The sequence below is a fragment of the Camelus bactrianus genome, chromosome 12 (genome assembly GCF_048773025.1).
Source record: "Camelus bactrianus isolate YW-2024 breed Bactrian camel chromosome 12, ASM4877302v1, whole genome shotgun sequence".
NCBI classification, from domain to species: domain Eukaryota; kingdom Metazoa; phylum Chordata; class Mammalia; order Artiodactyla; family Camelidae; genus Camelus; species Camelus bactrianus.
Genome location: NC_133550.1, coordinates 17,287,488 through 17,305,892, shown reverse-complemented (window position 1 = coordinate 17,305,892; position 18,405 = coordinate 17,287,488). Strand labels below are relative to the sequence as shown.

At 47.5% G+C, this 18,405-nt stretch overlaps 1 protein-coding gene across 1 annotated transcript; it reads right to left on the bottom strand.

The window, feature by feature from the left end:
- Nucleotides 1-434: 434 nt before the first annotated feature.
- ARF3 (ARF GTPase 3) lies at nt 435-17,199 on the bottom strand. The gene is made up of 5 exons (XM_010964233.3): nt 16,976-17,199; nt 5,185-5,415; nt 4,245-4,355; nt 3,884-4,008; nt 435-3,325 (listed from the first exon to the last, which is right to left on the bottom strand). The coding sequence occupies exons 2-5, from the start codon at nt 5,330-5,332 to the stop codon at nt 3,164-3,166; spliced, it is 546 nt and encodes a 181-aa protein (XP_010962535.1). The 5' UTR covers nt 5,333-5,415; nt 16,976-17,199; the 3' UTR covers nt 435-3,163.
- Between the last annotated feature and the right edge of the window lie 1,206 nt (nt 17,200-18,405).

The window sequence follows — 18,405 nt, the reverse complement described above, 5'->3', positions numbered from 1 at the left end:
GCATGAGGGGACCCTGTTCCAACTAGAAGCACCTGATACACAGAGCTGGGGAGATCCGAGAGTGGAGGCAGTGTGGGGCACTCCAAGTTCAGGGCCCTCTAGCCACTGAAGTCCCTAATGTCTACCAAAAGGTGATAAATATGGCTAAGCTCAGGGTTAAACCCTTCAGAACTAGAGGGGCAAAGTCATAAAGGCCTCACGCTCCGGTGCCCAACTTACTAGGCTCCCTCTTGGGGTATGACAGGAAGTAGGAAGCAGTGTGGAGATGAGCCCAAGTTCCTCCACCACCTCACTCTGCCCAGTCAAGGGTACCCTTTACCCCTCTGCTGAGAGAAGGCGCAACCTGGAGAGAGGGACCAGAAGCAGAACTACCCTCAATATTAAACACTGTCCCATGGCTGCTGCACATCAAGGATGAAGGTCTGCTCCAAAGCTGCATAAAACAAGTTTAATTTCCAACCAGGGTCACAGTCATCGCGTACCCCACATTTTGAGCAAGGAGAGAGAAGGTGAGTTATAAACATGTACAGTCTACATTCCAGAGGAAGGAAAAAAAAGAGAAAAACCAGTTCAGAACTGCAGTTACCACTATAACACCACAAACAAACTTGGAGGGGGGGGGAATAGGGGGAATCCCCAGGGAGAAGAAAGGCTGGAACAAAGGAAAGCATAAAACTAAACCTACCAGAGGAGAGTAGGGGAGGGAGTGGGCAGAAATGGAATGAAATATACAATCCCAAGAGCTTTTAGGTGAATGGGAACGTAGAAAGGGCCGCCCCTGCCAAGGGCCAGCAGCTAGGGATACTATCAAGATCACTTACTGCCCCCTGCTGGACAGATCCTCGAGCAGCACCAAGGCAACCTCAAAGGCTGCTTCTTAACACCCTTAGTCCTAAAAACCAAGGTGGGCTTAAAATGAGAAAAACCTATTTGGGACTGGTATCTAAGGAGGGTCAGAGAGAGAGGGAGGCAGGAGAAGAGGTGAAGTCCTCACCAACCACAGAGATATAGAGTGAGGAATCCTACGTAGGAAACCAAGGAGAAAGGAGACAAACAGGCAACAGCAGTTCAATAAGCTGAGAAGGCAAAGGAAAACTTCAGGGAGGGAGAGGCAACAGGAGCAGGTGCAAAAAAATCTGACAAAATAGAGACAGAGGCAAAGAAAAAGTGTAGAGGGAAGGATCTGTGGGGTCAAGGGAGTGAATGTGGGGTCAGGGGAGTGAATGCATGTTAAAACGAAATAGAAGCTCCAGCACCCCCCACCCCCCGCCACCAAACACACACACACTCACACACACACACAACACACAAAGGCCTAGAGAGAAAGAGACCTGCATACACCCACTGCATCTTGGGTAGTAACACATCACTAAGGAGCTGGCACTGAGGGAGACACCCCTGCAACCTCTCTTTCACAGTTCAATCTGGGGTGGGGTGGGGCGTATTGATCTGCCTTGTTGTAGACAAAGGTGGCAGGAAGCCTGGCCCTATGGGGTGGGGCTTGGGACAGCCTTTCTGGGAAGGGGTCCCTCAGCCACGTTATAGGGCCCCTGGGCCCTGACCTTAGCGGAAAGGTTATGGATGGCCGTCTTGGAGCTCAGGGCGCAGCCAGCACACACAGGAGCCCACAGAAAAGCCACGGCTTCACAGAAACCGCAGAAGTCAGGACCCAGGCCAGGATCTCAGTGACAAGCGCCTCCCACAGACAGAGACGCAGTAGCAGCAGCTTCTGAACAAATACATAATGGAGGGAGGACTCTGAAGACCACTGCATCCCACCAGCACCAACAACCACTCCAGAGCTCTTTTTCCTCCACTCCAATGCCCAGATCCCTTTATGAGAGTGGGTGAAGAGAGCAGGGAAAAGCTGTTGGAATAGATGGAGGATGGTCTGAGGGTCTAGAAACAGAACAGAGAATTTTCATCCTTCAGCACATCCTGGACAAGAAAAAGAGAACTGAAGAATGTAGGGATTGATACTGAGGTCTGTTATGTCATCCCCCACTCCCCTACTCCACCATTAAACCAGCCTGCCAGCTCTGGTCAGGCCAGCAGAACTAACAGGGTGAGGAAACTTCTGACAAAGGACAGGTGAGCCCAGCTCCAAGATCAGAAGTTGGGGGGGTCGGGAGGGGGGACAAGAAGGCAGGAATAGTACTGATCTGTGTTTCACCTTCTCCTAATAACAAAGAAGGATGAAGATAGAAAACCTGAGGCCCTCTCCCCAGTGCCCTGGGTCCCAAATACACCCCAAGATCTTGCTATCCCCACCTCCCTCTTCAAGCTCCTGAGGAACAGATCGAAGGATGAGGGGGAGAATCAGCTGAACACTCTGAGCTTATAAGAGTGAGTAGGTTCCTCTCTCCTTCCCACTAGCAAGGCAGGGCAGAACGGTATCTCCTTGGGAACAGTCATTTAGAGATAAATGCCACCCCCTCTGTCCTAAGTGGGGTGGAGAGACAGGTAAAGGAAGATAATAGTGGAAAATCCTTCTGTCCTATGAGCCAGGAAAACTGACCTGCAAAGAGGAGAGGAACCAGTGCAGGACTGGGGCAGCCTTCCCTCCACCTCCTTCCTTTATCTCACCAACATGGGAGGGGCAGATGATCAGCTAGAGTGGGCCGTGTGCTGGCTCCAAGCCCTGAGCTGCACTCCACCCCTCCACGGCCCCATATATATCTCTCTATACAGGTATATACACGCGCACACATGCACGCACACACAGAGAGGCCCGTGCAATTTCCATGTAGAACAGGGAGAGAGCGGCAAAGGAAAGGAAGACAGGGAGTAGGGGAGGAGCCTATGGGAAGAGGGGAGGGACTCAGATGCCAGGAGCACAGCAACCAGAGCCAAACGAAGCAAACGGAGAGAATACCCCACCCCACCTCCCAAACCCCAGCGCTTCAGGGGGGACCACCCCATGAAACCATAACAACCTTGTTTTTGTTTTAAATCCGGTAAATTGGAATGATTCATCATCAGGACAGCAATTGGGGACTGGTCATGGATGAGGGAGGGAAGGGCAGGGGAGGCAAGGCTCTTGTTGGGCATGCGGACATGACACCCAGGGCCCTGGCCACACTGGCAACAGGAAGGAAAGGATAGGGCTGGGGCAGGGAGACAGTAGGGGTGGGTGGGGTGGTCAGATCAGGCTGCCTGGTTCTCACTTCTTGTTTTTGAGCTGATTGGCCAGCCAGTCCAGGCCTTCGTACAGCCCATCCCCGCTGGTGGCACAGGTGGCCTGAATGTACCAGTTGCGGTGACGCAGGGAATGCAGGCCCAACTTGTCTGTGATCTCAGCAGCATTCATAGCATTAGGCAAATCCTGGAGCACGAGGGAGACACACAAAAAGGAGCCTCAGGATCTTTCAAAGGCTTCTAGAACACCCATCTGCCAGAGATGTATACCAATACCCTCTCCTCCTTCAGTGTAGGAAACCCAGAGCAAGATCCTAAAGAGCTACTTGGAGTTAACCATCCTAGAACCCCAGATCCAAGGCACTAAAGGTCATTCCGCTGAGGAGCTGGAACCAAATATGGAATTGGTAGGGAAGTGGAGAGGTGACTCAGGCTGGGCAAACAATCAGGTCTGTCTGACCGTAGGAGTGAGGGCAGTTCCACTAAAGTAGACAATAGGAAAGCTAAAAGAAGGATTGGAGGTGAAGTATCCACCACAAAAATCCCTCTGGATGGAAATGTTGCTAATTAAAGCTGGGGTTGGGGGATAAGAAGAAAAGCATGTAGAAGCCAACTAATCATATTTCCCACACTTTCAAAATTGAGAGCATAGTCACAGGGCTTCACATATAATGAGCCCCGAGGCCCCATGATTTCCACGGCCAGGTTGCCCTCTCTCAAATCCAGGGACAGGGAGATGTCTCACCTGTTTGTTCGCAAAGACAAGGAGCACAGCATCCCGGAGCTCATCCTCTGCCAGCATCCTCATCAGCTCCTCCCGAGCCTCGTTTACTCGCTCCCGATCATTGCTGTCGACCACAAATATCAACCCTAGGGAGGCAGAGCATGGGCTACACAGAGACAACAGATCAACTCCCCTCCCCCACCAACAAAAGACAAGACCCTCCTTTTACCCTCCAAATATCTACCCCCTTTCCTCTTTTTCTCCCACCCCTAGTTGCTGCAGCAGGGCAAGAGCTGGCTGCCAATAACCAAGAACAACAGCCACACTCTCTGCTCATACCCAACCAACTAATGCCAGCCCACGGGCAATTCCTATGTCATACCTTGAGTGTTCTGGAAGTAGTGTCTCCAGAGAGGTCGGATCTTGTCCTGGCCACCCACATCCCAAACTGTGAAGCTGATGTTCTTGTACTCCACCGTCTCCACGTTGAACCCTTTGGGAAAAACAAATAGTGGTCATTCAGCCTCAAATACCAGGCCTGCAAATGATGCCCCAGTTGGTTCGTTTATGTTTCCCCTAGTCATGGCCATGATCCTAGCAAGGGAAAGAAAGCTAAGGCTTCCTCAGCCCTGGTGTTCTTTGACTTAATAGCATAAAGGCCAACAAGGAAGCCTCAGAGAAGAAGTAGAAGAGGACAAAGAGGGCCAGTTAGGAGGTTCACAATCATCTGGGTAATGTGAGACAACCTGCCCCACTCATTCTCTCAGCCTTTGATTCTCCCTCCTGCAAGGAAATGACACGGCCCCACTCCTGTACTTTGGCCACCAGAGTCTGCCTCAGCTAAGAAGTGGGGCTTGTGAGGCAGAATGAAGAAGTGAGCTACAGTCCTGGAGCCCCAAATGCAGAACCAGCTGATCGATGATCAGAAGCCCCCTCTACAAGGCAAACTTTCTCTCTTCCACAGGCAAGTCTTAACCAGGATCAGGGCCACCGAGGATCTACAATGAAGCAATTCCAGGCCTCTGGCAGGAACATCAAAGCCCTTCACCTGCTCTTCAAACAACACAGAGAACAAACCAGCTCAATGCCTGAGGGCCGCTGCTGGGTGCCAGGCCGAGGAAGTTCCCGCATCAGAGAGGGCCAGGGTAGGTGGGCAAATGGCAGCCCCAGCACCTGCTGGTAAGCTTAACAACCATCCTTCCCAGAAGCCCACAAACTGCAAAGACTTGCCTGGTGGCCAGGTGGGGAATCTAGGAATAGGCCCGCTGTCTGGCCTAGGTGATGGAACGAAAGCCTAGCCTATGTCTGAGCTGTGCCCTTACCAATGGTGGGGATGGTGGTGACAATCTCGCCCAGCTTCAGCTTGTACAGGATGGTGGTCTTTCCTGCGGCATCCAGGCCCACCATCAGGATGCGCATCTCCTTCTTCCCAATAAGGCTCTTGAGAAGGTTTCCGAAGATATTACCCATGATCACAGTAGTCGCTTTCTGAGGACAGTTGGGCGCAGTGGCAGTCTGGTTTTGGCCTGGTCCCTGGTATGGAGGACTTGATCCTAGGCAAAGAAATGTAAACTCATTACCACCATCTGTCAGGATTTTATGTAACAGGGATTTGCCAAAGTCATGGCTGGAGTTCTTCATGACAAACTGGGAACCTAAGGGTACTATGAAGATCAAGGCCCACTCAGACATATCCTGAGCTTTAGGGAGCACAGACAAAGCAGTGAACACTCAGGACCCCTGCTTCCTGCCAGTAACCTGCCCACGTGACTTTGGATGAGTTACTTCACCTGTCCTATCTGCACCTGTAACTGGAGGGGATTGAACTAGATGATTTCTAAAGTCCCTTCAGTTCTGACATTCTATATTATACCCCAAGGCGTTGAAAGATCATTAATGCCCCTCCCTCCCCCAACTTTACCCAGAGATTTCTGGAAAGGGTGGGAGAGGAGGGAGTGGAATGAGGAGTGGCTCTTTGTGACTCCTGACAAGGTTCAGGCTTGCCATGTTCCCAAGGTTTATGCTCTCAGCTCTCGTCAAGAGACTCTGCTTCTTCCCTTCCTGTATTTCTACAATTCTGCTTACTTTTTACATACCAAAATTAATGAGGAAGAAATAAGAAAGCAGCACTCTTAAAAGAGGCTGATCCTTGCCACTCTGCAAAATGCCGGCTGCTCAAGTCATGCCCCATTCACACATAGCACAGAGAGCTGGGAGGTGGTGCAAGGAGAGGCTACCCCTCATTCCTCAGCCAGGTGGATCCTAGGACAGCTGCTCCACCTGGTCACCTGCAATGAGGCAGTCATCTCATTCCCTGCTTCTTCTCTAACCCCCTTCACTCTATTCTCCACAGAGCAGTCAGACTGATTTTAAAACCAAAACCAGGTCACGTTGCACCTCTGTTCAAAACCCTCTCTTGGCTTCCTATCTCCGTTTCAGTAAAACCCAAAGCCGTACCGTGGCCTACAAAGTCCTGCACAATCTGCATTCCCGGTTCTCACATCAGATCTCCTACTACTCTCCCCTTTGCTTATTCCACTTCAATTCCCCAACACTTTCCGGCCTCAAAGCTTTCTGTCCTGGCTCCTCACTCTGCCTGGAACGCTCCTCTCCCAGACAGCCTTCGTGGAGCACCCCCTCACTTCCTTTGGGCGTCTGTTCAACTGTCACTTTATCAAAGAGGCCTTCCATAACCCCCATCACATACACACACCCTGCTCTCTACCCCATTTATCCCACTTTACTTTTCTTCCCAGCATTTACACCATCTGACACGTTACATCTAAACACATTACACGTTATTTGTTTCTTGCTGTACTGCTTTTCTCCTCCTCCTCTAATGTCAACTCCTTATCTATTTTGTTCCCAGTACCTTGACTCGTGCCTGGCACACAGTAGTTGAACAACTGAACTAACTCCCAGGGCCTCTAGTGGCCTCACTAGCAGCTCACTCAGGTTAGACACTTATGCCTGGTACGTAACAGGGGGGAAATGAAGGGAGCAGTTAGAACACTGTAAAGGTACAAAATGCCTGTCTGCCCACCCCACCCACCGCCCCCAAAAGACAGAATCACAGTCGTTCATTCCCTCTCTTCTTGCCTCCCTTCTCTATGGCTCAGCACAGCCACAGAAATGAATCTTTGAAACAATGAAATGGGGGTTCAGAATCACCCATGCCAGCCAGTTCTCTGTGCCTGTGGGAGACGTGCGTCAGCGGGCAGCTTACTCAACAACCACCATATGCCAGCTGCTGGCATTCTCTCTAGAGTCTGGGAACCAGAGATACACACACGCACACCCCAAACCCAGCAGGCGAAGAACAGGTCAAGACAGAGTGCACCCAAACCCAAGAATGTGAAAGGTGGACAGGGAGGAATCCTATTCACAAGCTAAAGCATGGGGCTTTGGTGGGAGTTTAGTTGTTTTTCCAAAAACTATTTCAGGTTGGTTTGTTTGTTTTCTTCCTACTCTCTTCAGTTTGCAGCAAATTCCAGACTAGTACAAAGGAGCCAGATCAACAGCCTCTGGAGACCAAAATACTAGTTTGTCCAAAAAACAGAAACAATGAGTGCTTATGGAGCGTTTCATCTTCAAAGGCCTCCCCAGACATCCACTAATGAGCCAGGCGCAGTGCAGTGCTCCGGGTAGGTTCCGCAGATGAGCCCTGCCCCTTACCCAGAGAGCTCACGCCCCGGGGGAGGGCCTGGCTCAACTTAAGGGCTTGACTTCAGCCAAGTCACCCAGTGGCCATCCTCCCTGCCCATCCTGCCTCAACCACCCAGGCAGACAGATTCCTGAGGATTCCTGAGGCAGGAGGGGAGATAAGATCCCACCAACCTTGGCAATCTGTGATAGGCAGTCTTCAGATTCTGCTGCCACCACTTCCAGAAATGTAAATCCTCCCCAGGTCTTCCTAGTTTTTATCTTGTCTCCTGCTCAGGTGTCCTTTCCTTCAGCTCCAGATAACACTTTAAAGCTTAGGTAATAGGCTTTGGCCCAGATTCTGAACTGAATTTATACCACACATTTATCTTGCTGTCCTTCATGACTGGAAGTATTGCTGATTAAATGATTACCAACTGTGAGCAGAACAGTGGCTGAAAGATATCCCTTGTCCCAGAACATGCATACACCGTCCTTTGGTTTGCTTCTTTGCTATCATGCTAAAGTCCTGGTTCAAAAGCTGATCCCAATGTTACACTTATTTCTATTTCCTGACATACTAGACAAGAGCCCCTGAATTATCTGAACCACTCAAGTGGCACTGACTATGTTGTGAAGTATTTTTTCCTCTTTTATAAGCCTGCACCTTTACTGTCTCCCCAATGTAACTGTGTATTTGCCATGGGCAAGGACTATGCCTTTTATTTATTTTGGATCTGTCCTTGCTCCCAGTGCCAAGTCCACTATAGGAGTTCAATCAAGCACACTGGCTGATTTAAGCATCATCTGAGGATATCCTTCTATCACTTCTTCTGTCCTAGCAGTACTTGTTATCTCCGTGTTACACACAGATGGTTGTTTAGATATCCTGTCAATTCTTCACCATTTTCCACACATACTGACCCCAAAACTGGTTTGGGAAAACTATGAAAGGACTAGAAGACTAAAACTGGTAGAATTTTCTCTTCCCACTTAATATGCAATGGGGTTGATAACTAATGAAATATCCAAGCAGTTACCACGTGTCCTCCGTGGCAGCCCAGGGCCTTGAAATTAATGAACATATGACTCCTCTTTAATGTAATCAGGAGCTTGACTCAAATGAACATTCCAAAGAGGGTGTTGGATTCCCTGTCTTGGCCTTCTCTGTCCCTGCCTATTTCCAGATAGCATGCTGCCCCTACCACCAGGATGGTGGCAATTTTCAGCTTTGTGCCATGAACACATATCTTTGGCTATACAGCCAATTCTCACTTCCACTATTCATCTACTCCTAGAAAAAGCTCTGGAAAGCAGAGTGGCAAACAAATAAAATAAAATAAAATAAAATAAAATAAAATAAAATAAAATAAAATAAAATAAAATAAAATAAAATAAAATAAAATAAATAAAATAAAATAAAATAAAATAAAATAAAATAAAATAAACAAACCCTGTATGTACTATATAGTCTACGGTTATTCTTTTTTGCCACAGATGGCATTCCCATGTCAATAGGGCAAAATGCCAGGGTTCCATGGACTGGAAGAAACCAGGAATCAGGAGTTAAAACTGAAGGTGAGTGGCTCAGGATGAAAAATGGAATACAGTAGTATCTCTATTAACAAAGAGGGTATCTCAACATTCTATTTTACAGTTACAAACTCTTTTATCACTGGTAAAAATAACTACAGGAGCTCTAAAAATGTGCTCTAGTACAATCCGTGTGGGACACTGCAGGCGTTCCATCAAGCTCATTGGCTGATTTAAGCCTCACCTGAGGATGTCCTCACTGACAACCACTTACTGCCTCCAACCCCTCCCTCCCACCCACCCCTGGAGAGGCAGGCTGTTGCTGTTGCTGTCACTGACTGCCCGGTCATCTTGATTTAAGGTATGCCTGCCTTACCCTTCAGGTGATTCTGGGACTCTGCCACACACACTCCCCACTCCTGATTCGGGCATGTGTCCTGAGGCACCTCTGAGGGGACTCCTGATCCAGTACCTCCTCTTCAGGCTGCATGGGTCCAGGAAAAGGAAGACCAGAGTCTCCCAAATACTCTGCTGCCAGGCAGGGTGCACTAAAAGCAGCTTTATTCCCAGATAATTTTCAAATTGAGAGGTCACTAATAGAGATGATATTTTTAGCACAGCCAGTGGAGCAGACCAATAAAATTTAAGGAAACCAAAGCAGGGTCTGCCTGTATTTAGTTTCCTTAGTGCATCTGGTTGTGACCTCTGTAAACTTTCCAAGTTTTTGTCTCAAGAGCACTGTAATCAGCACACAACAACTCCTAAATCAGTATCTCAATGTCTTCTATTGGACTCCAAGATCTCCCAAAGCCAAGAAACAGCTTCTGATGTCAGCTTCCATTCATTCATTAAACATTTACTGAGTATACTGAACTAGGGATGCAGAGGAAGACAGTTTCTGCTTTCATGAAATTCAGTCAATAGGGGAGAAAGACTAGGAAGCAGGATTACAAAGACTATGGGGAAAAGAGTGGGATAAGCACATAGTATTATGGGGACAAAAAGCTGAAGCAGTTAATCAAGACTGGAGGATAAAGGCCAATTCCCAGACGTGATTCTCAGATCATAACTGAGCAGGCTTTCAAAGGAAGAAAAGGAAGTAATCAGACAATAAAGAACACGGAAGGTGGGAGAGGGAAAAGCATGTGCACAGGCATAAAGACTTGAGTTAGAGACAGCACTTATGAGCCAAAGCCAGGTGCAACTAAGGGGTAGTTGATGTGGATGCAGCATCGTGAGCAAAAGGAAGGGATGAAGCTGGGGAGGTAAGTAGGAGCTAGATCATGAAGGGCCTTAAAGGTCATACCGAGTAACAAGACCAGATATGTGCTTCAGAAAGACCATTCTGACAGCACTTTAGGGGAAATATTAAAAGGAGGAACACTGGAGGCAGAGAGACCACTTGGGAAGTAAAGTAATACAGATAAGAAAACAAAAGCTCTAAAACAGAGGTGGTAACAAAGAGGACAGATTTGAAACATCAAAACAGTAGAATCCACAGGATTTAACGGCCGATTAAACGGAGGAAGGAAGAGTAGAAGAGGCAAAGATGATGCCCAGGTTTCTGGCCTGGGTGATTTGGTGGCACTTCTTTAGACAGGAAACATAAGTGGAACCAACCTGAGAGTGAAGATGTTTGTTTTTAGGTTAACATTGATTTTGAGGTGCTAAGGTACAAAGCTCAAGAGAAAAGTCTGGTCTGGGTATGTGGAATCATCTGGATAGACAGCAACTGACATCATAAGAGGACCCAAGATGAAGGGGCGGCAGCATTCCTGGCTGCCTACCCAAACAGCCATCTTCTCCTTCTGTCATCTAACAGAACCCCTGATTTGTTCAGATGCTGGCAGTGGGTGACTATGAGTTACCCCTCCCCAGTCCTACGTGTATGGTATGAAAACTGATCAGCTGAAGTGATGTGGGCATTTCATTTCCCTTGCCAGTGACTGAGTCACAAATGGTAAGACACTAATTCTAGACAATAAGATGTAAGGAAAGTCTGCTGGGAACATCTGGAAATTTTCCTCAATCTCGAAAAAGAATGTATGTCAATGTTCTCTTGTCCAGCCTTTGGTTGTTAACATAGAAGGGTGGGATGTTGGAGTAATCTTGAGAACATGAAGGGACAGACATTAAGAACACTAGGATGTCAGAACAGAAAAAGTGAGAAAACTTGGGTCCTTAACACTGTCAAGCTGGGGGATTGAAAAAAAAAAGTATTCTATCCCTGGACTTCTTTTGTGTGTGTGGTAGAATATATATATAACATAAAATTTACCACTGTAACCATTTTTAAGCATAGAGTTCAGTGGCATTAAGCACATTCACACTGTTGAGCAACCATCACCACCATTCATCTCTAGAACTTTTTTTATCTTCCCAAACTGAAACTCTGTACCTATTAAACAATAATCCCCCTCCTTCCAGCCTCTGGAAACCACCATTCTACTTTCTGTCTCTGAATCTGAATATTCTAGGTACCTCATAAATGTAGACTCATACAATATTTGTCTTTTTATGTCTGGCTTATTTCACCCAGACCTCTTGCTATATGTTTAATAAATTCTCTTATTGTTTGAGCCACAGGTGTGTTTTCTATCTCTTGCAACTGATACATCCTAACTGATATATCTAGGGAGAGTATGTACAGTGAGAGTGGAGAAAAGGTCAAAAGCAGAAACCTGGGGCACAACAACATTTAAAGCAGTGGGCCCAGAAGGAGGCCAGGAAAGAGAGTAAGAAGCAACAGAAGGGGGAGAAAGCAAATCAAGAGAGCAAGATATCAGAGACACCAACGAGGAAAGAACATTTTTTTTAAAGGAAGGAGGGTCAAAGGCTATAGAAAGGGCAAATTAAGATAAGGCCTGAAAGATATCTACTGAACTTAGCTACTAGGCAATCAATGATGACCCTGTTATAAACTAAAGCATGTCTAAGATTAGGCTCCACTCAACTCCACCTCTCACTTGTGTTTAGGCTTAGGCCAGAATCATTATGCCAGTCTCCCTTCTAGTCCGAGAGGAAGACTCCAGTACAGGATAACCTGAAGGAGGCTACAACATCAAGTGAAGAAGGATATTAAATATAGAGACCCAAACACCTGAGAAGGGTATGGCTTTTTCCATGGACAAGCCTCAGCAAGTGAGTCAGAACAGAGTTATCAGGTCTGTTTCAGAATATATGACCTAGCGAGATAAACCAGTGACCAGATGAAAACTAGACTCATTTGTTTCCTTGGAACACTGTGTGGCAGTGCCCTCTAACCAAAGCTTTCAGCTTGCCCTATTCTTAGAATCTTAAAATGGCTCCATATCCTGATAATCAATGGCTGCTCCAGTACCCACATCTATAGGCCTGGATATCTAGAACACTGTACTTTCCTAATTACAAAATCACTGAAATTCCATGAGTAATCAGCCTAAAGCCTTAGTAAACCTCTGCCCCAATCTGGTCCCACTGTGCAGGTCAAGACAGAGCTGCCACTGAACAGATGAAACAGGAAGCCATGATTTGGAAAAGGCCAACCATCACAGAGCAGCCTAAAGATACAGAAAACAGGAAACTGCCTACCTTGGGGGATAAGAGCTATCTGTGATCCCTTAGCACCTCAAACACACTTCTACCCTAGGATTTACCACAAAATGTTTTATTCACCTTTTTGTGTTTTGCTTTCCAGAGCCAAAACTTCCCAAATAATGTGCCCCTAATGCAATACAAGTCAGCTGGAGATACTGAGCCCACTAATACTGGACGGCTAGACAGGGCTTAGGGTGGCTACAGCCCATGGGCCAGTCATCTCAGGTTGCAAGCAGCTATGCCTGTCATACTGTTACCATTTTCTGTGTATGCCATGGTGGGAAAAATTTTGGCAAGTACTTTACTAGACTACCAGTCCCTTGCCAGCAAGGACCATGCCTTCTTCATGCTTCATGTTCCCAGCATCCAGCACCATGACTGATCTGTCGCTAGTGATCGATATGCTTGTTGTTGAGCGCAGTTCTACGGATAAGGCAAACGTGTGAGACTGAGGAAGACAGTATTCTATAGGTTATCTCCGATCCTTTTTCTGTATCTGACAAACTGGAGAAGTGGCTTGCAAGTTCTCAGAGCCCTAAGGTTCCTAGGATGGGATTCAGGGGCTGCCTGGGAGAAGGGGAGAACCATATGAGAGGCTCTAATTATATTCCATCATTCTCCACCACTACTAGAACAGCTCCACTTTTATTCATTTTGTGTATCAGACTGCAAATAAGATTTTACATAATGTAAGGTTTGATTGTTTAAAAAACAAAAAAAGGAGGAGAGGGGACAAAACCACTGCAACAGAAAGCAAATGTTCTTCATCCTAAATCATGTTGAAATTCAAACATTCATGCTTGACACTCTTGTGTTTAAGCTCACATACGATGGGTTATGTCAGGCTCTCACCAGTAATGGGAGAGCTAAAAGGTACTGTGAGACCTGCCACATCCAGTCATCTCACCTTTCTTCAGAAATATGTTGATCATGGTGGATTCCTGAAATCTGGAGCCATCTCCTTTCTGGTGGTGCAGCAGATCCTTTGCAGAAATCCATTATAAATCTCTAACACCTTCATTGAACCCCTGCCTCAGGCAGTTCTTTCCCAGACTTCAATACAAAGCCTCCAAACATTGGTGGAACTTTTTCCAAATGCTCCCCATGTCCTTTCATTATCAAAAAGTTTTATTATTAGCACCCTACCTATATCTGCAATAGCTGTTGGAAAAGGCATAGTACCCAGAATTACAGATATCACAACTCAGTACATTCTGAAACAGAGGCAGACATTTAAAGGAGATGTGACTAAATGAAAAGAGTGGCCAGGAAATGGAGGATGCCGAAATGCTGATTGAGACCTGAAATAATAGGACCTAGGAATCTAAATGCCCGACCTAGGTCAATCAGGGTGCTCTTTGATGGAAGAGTCAACCATTACCTGAGTCACGCTGACTTGTCTAACAAACACTATTCTTGAGCCCCCACATCCTCACCCTACATCCAAGTCGACGGTTCAGGGCCTCTGCCTTCCTCCAGCTTCACCTCCCACTCAGGCAACAGGAGCTGCCTCTGTGAGGCTGATGCTGAAAAAGGATTTCATTGCTCATAAGCCTACGACCAGCACAGAAAGTCATGGTAACAATCATCCCCCTACACTGGTGCTTCAGGCAGCAAGTTGTTCTTTTGTAAACCTCCTTTCCTTCAAAGCAGCCTGAGTGCTCATGTTATTATTACTATTATGATGATTATTAACAGCAGCTAACATTTACTCAAGGATTACTATGTGCTTTGTGTAATACCAAGTGCTTTATTTTTATTATCTCATTTAATTCTCATGTCAACACTATGAAGTAGGTACTGTTATTATCATTCTCTTTATAGACAAGAAAAACAAAGCTAAGAGAGGACAAATAATTTCACCAAAATCACACAACTAATAACTAGCAGAGGCAGGATCTGAACCTAATTTTGTCTGAGTTTAAGGGTCACAACCTTAATTAGCATACCATTTTGTCACTAAATTAACCTGCAACAAAAATGGTGGGAGGAACTATGCTGTACAGCTGAAACTAACACAATATTGTAAATCAACCACACCTCAATTAAAAAAAAAAATGGTGAGGAGAGCCAAACACAGTGATATGTTTTGAATCTCGGGCCTCTTGGCATCCATTTCTAAAGGTATATGGGGAAGAAGATTCCACAATTTCCCTCAGTTATTGACTCAGCTTTAACAAACCTGGTTCTAAAGAACTTCCTCCTTCTCACCAACAAATCCCGCCCACTGTCTTCTGAGTCCATTTCCTCTACTGGAAGAGACTAGCAGCGATGAACACACACAATATGACCCTTTGTGCATTTACGACTTCACTTCCATTCTTTCCAGCCTGCTGTCTGCTTTCCTTTACACTTGCACTCAGTTTAATAATAGCAGCTACCATTCACTGGCACCAATTCTATGCCAGGCACCACATACATACACTGGCTCCCTTCTCCATAATCACCAGGATCCCAATTTGTAGACAACACCCTGAAGGACTCAGGTCTAATGGAGAGACCCCTTTGCCCACAATGGGGAAGCAGGAGATCTCACATTTCAGATAAATAATGACACTGTGTTCTAATATTTTTCTTTCGGGGTCTTAGTTTCATTATCCATGACTGTTTTGTGCTTCTCAGGAAGGTGGAGAGACCAAGACTTCTTAATTACAAAGGCTAAGGACATTTACACCCTCACTCTTATCATCAGGCACTCCCCCTGACCCTGACAGCCAAGTCATCTCTTTCCCCTTCCTTAAACTGTAGTCAGAAAACTTGAATTCATTCACATCCTGTATTCATCATGAGTGCCTACTATGTGCATAGGCATTGTGGGAGATTCAAGAGGAGATCCAATTCCTGCACTCAAAAAGCTTCGTCTCTTTGCAAAAGTGAGACATACACATGAAAAATTCTGACTATACAAGGTAATAACTCTATGGTGGGAGGCAGGAGGCATGTGAATATGTGATACATGAGGACCCTTTCCAACTTAATCCAAGGTCAATGATTCATTCTGTGGAAAGATGAACTCAATGGATAGGCTTCTCTCTTAGAATGAGCTTTTAGAGACATGTTATTCAAACTCAGGTCTAATGTACAATGACCAATTCACTGATCCATTCCAGATATAGCAAGTAGAGACACCCCAACAACAAGCTCAAGAATAAATGGCAGCAAAGACTGTCACCACCTGATTAGGGACAAGGAAAGAAGCATGCAGAGACTAGATTCTGTCCTACTACACTGACCCAAGCAATCGGACTCCTGCAGCAGATCTCATACCAAATAAAACTTTCATGCCATAGACCAGGAGTGGCCCAATCCAACAGCGGCAGAGACAGGTTTTAAGTTACACTTTTCCCTCACCCAATGACCTCACTATTTCTTGTCACTCCTGACCACATACCACACTCGCCCGGGGCCTGGCCAGAGGGAGATGAGCAGTAATACAACCCAGAAAGAAGGGAACTCCCCAAAAAGGAGCTACCACTTTGCTAATCAAGTGGTCCATTTTAACAGGGAATTCTGCCTCCCCCTTCTTCCCTCAGTGGTGTAAGCAATGGATCCATTTTCTGTTCCGGGAATCCTGGTACTTCCTAAAGAAAGAAAGCGGATTGGAAGACACAAACTCAGAGCCAGCGACAAGATGCTCCCTCCTCCTGTGAGACCGCCCCCGCTTCGCCTGGGGGAGGATGGCACCACCTCTCATCTCGGAGCAAGATCAGATCCTCCTCCCCCTTCTTCTGCCTCCTCACCTCTTGCTCCCCACCTGCTGCCCTCTTCCCAACGTGCGGTTCCCAAGACCCGAAAGCGCAACCTCCACCAGGATAGCGCCCCTGGGGTGCCCCACTAGCCTGGGTTTCCGGCTAATCCCTAAACCCTCTACGCACCCCAGCCCCATGACGGGGGAAGGGGGTGTCACTATAGCAAGGCTTCTCTCTGGTCTGTTACTAAGGTCGAGTGGGAGAGGAGGTAGGAAAAAGAGACATTCCCTAGCCCTTAAATAGGAAAAGGATACAAACCCGCCCCCGCACCACCTTCCCCTGGACTGCTTTCCTCCCTCTCCACCTCAACCCCTCAAAAACCCACCTCTTGCAAGCGAGGGGAACCTAACTGCAGTCCAGGTCGCCCCCTTGTGCGAGGCGGAGGACAAATCTGTGTGCGCCCCCCACCCCCACCCCAGCTCCGCGTCCTTCAAATGCGGGGGCAGGCGTGAGGCTGGCCCGGCGACCCCTCTCCGAGCTCTCGGGTGGAAAGAACCACACCGCCCCATGCCGGGCAGTGCCGGGCGAGCTGAGGGATGAGGGCTTTATCCCCTCAGCCCCCACCCCGAGTCTCTCCTCTACAAGGACCCGCCTTCCCTCCCCAGCCCCTCACCTGTTCCTGCTCCCAGCTCCGACGCTGCGGCCGCCGCCTCCGCCCCCGCAGGTTCCGCTCGGCTCTGGCTCCACTCTCTCCGGCTCCCCCAGCCGATTTCGGCGCGGCTGCTCCCCTGGCCCTGCTCCCGGCTCCCTCCTTCCTTCCCTCCACCTAGCACCGGAAGCCGCGACGGCGACAGGAGCAGTGCGGCGCACCCCTACCCCCAGACATGGATACTTCCCACCTCCCCGATCGCGCGAGAGTTGCGCGGCGGCGAGCGGCAGTTCTCGCGAGATCCATCACCATGGCAGCGGCTGCAGCAGAGGCAGCCGGGTGTTAGAGCTGAAGTCCGCGCGGGGCCAGATGTGGGGGCTGGAATCTGCGGGCGGCGGAGGCGGGAGCTGGAAAGTGAGAATGAGACAGTGGGGACAGAGGTGAGAATCCCAAACCCCAGGGCCATGCCTGGAATTTAAGACTGGGGCTGCATACTGGCCACATTGGTGATGGGTTGGGCTGAGAGGCCCGGGGCTTGGGCTCCTTGGACAAAGTCAGGAGCAGCGTAAGAGTGAACAGCTCCTTGCTTTGGCCCTTACCCCTTCAAATCTCATCTTTATTTCTTAACCAGGGCTAGGTGCATCCCCCGTCACAGTCCTCACTGCACCACTGTTGTCGCTTACTGCTAAGAATTCGTTACTCTGGGGTCTGAATCAAGAGATCTTGTCCGTAGGGAACAGGGAGAGTGATGAATTTACGAGAATGAAAGAAACAGCTGGGCTCTGGGCCAGTTAGGAAGTTGGAACTTGAAAGACAAGCGGTTGAAGCCTAATATTCAGACGTGTGGTATGAGGAAGTATACCTAGATGAGTATGTAATTTAGTATTACAAGGAAAGTGAGGGCTTTTGCCCCCATGTTTCTCTGTTCCTGCCCACCGTCACTTTCCTCACATTCATTTCTGCACCTCGGTCTGGGCAGGCAAAGCTGCCTTGGAACAGCTTGTGATACAAGAAGGGCACTAAGAATGGAAGAAGGTTCTTGAAGTGCCCTCTCTCCTTATAACAACAGTACAGATCTTCCTCAGCTTACAATGCGGTTACATCCCAGTAAATCCATCATAAGTTGAAAATATCTTAAGTTGAAAATGCCTAACCCACCGAACATCATAACTTAGCCTGGCTTGCCTTAAATGTGTTCAGAACACTTATATTAGTCTACAGTTGGGCAAAATCATCTAACACAAAGCCTATTTTATAATAAAGTGTCAAATATCTCATGTAATCTGTTGAATACTATACTGAAAGTGAAAGACAGAATGGTTGTATGGGCGCAGAATGGCTGTAAGTTTATCTGTTGTTTACCCTTGTGATGGCATGTCTGATTGGGAGCTGCAGCTCACTGCCACTGCCCAGCATCATGAGAGAGTTTCGTACTGCATATCACAAGCCTGGGA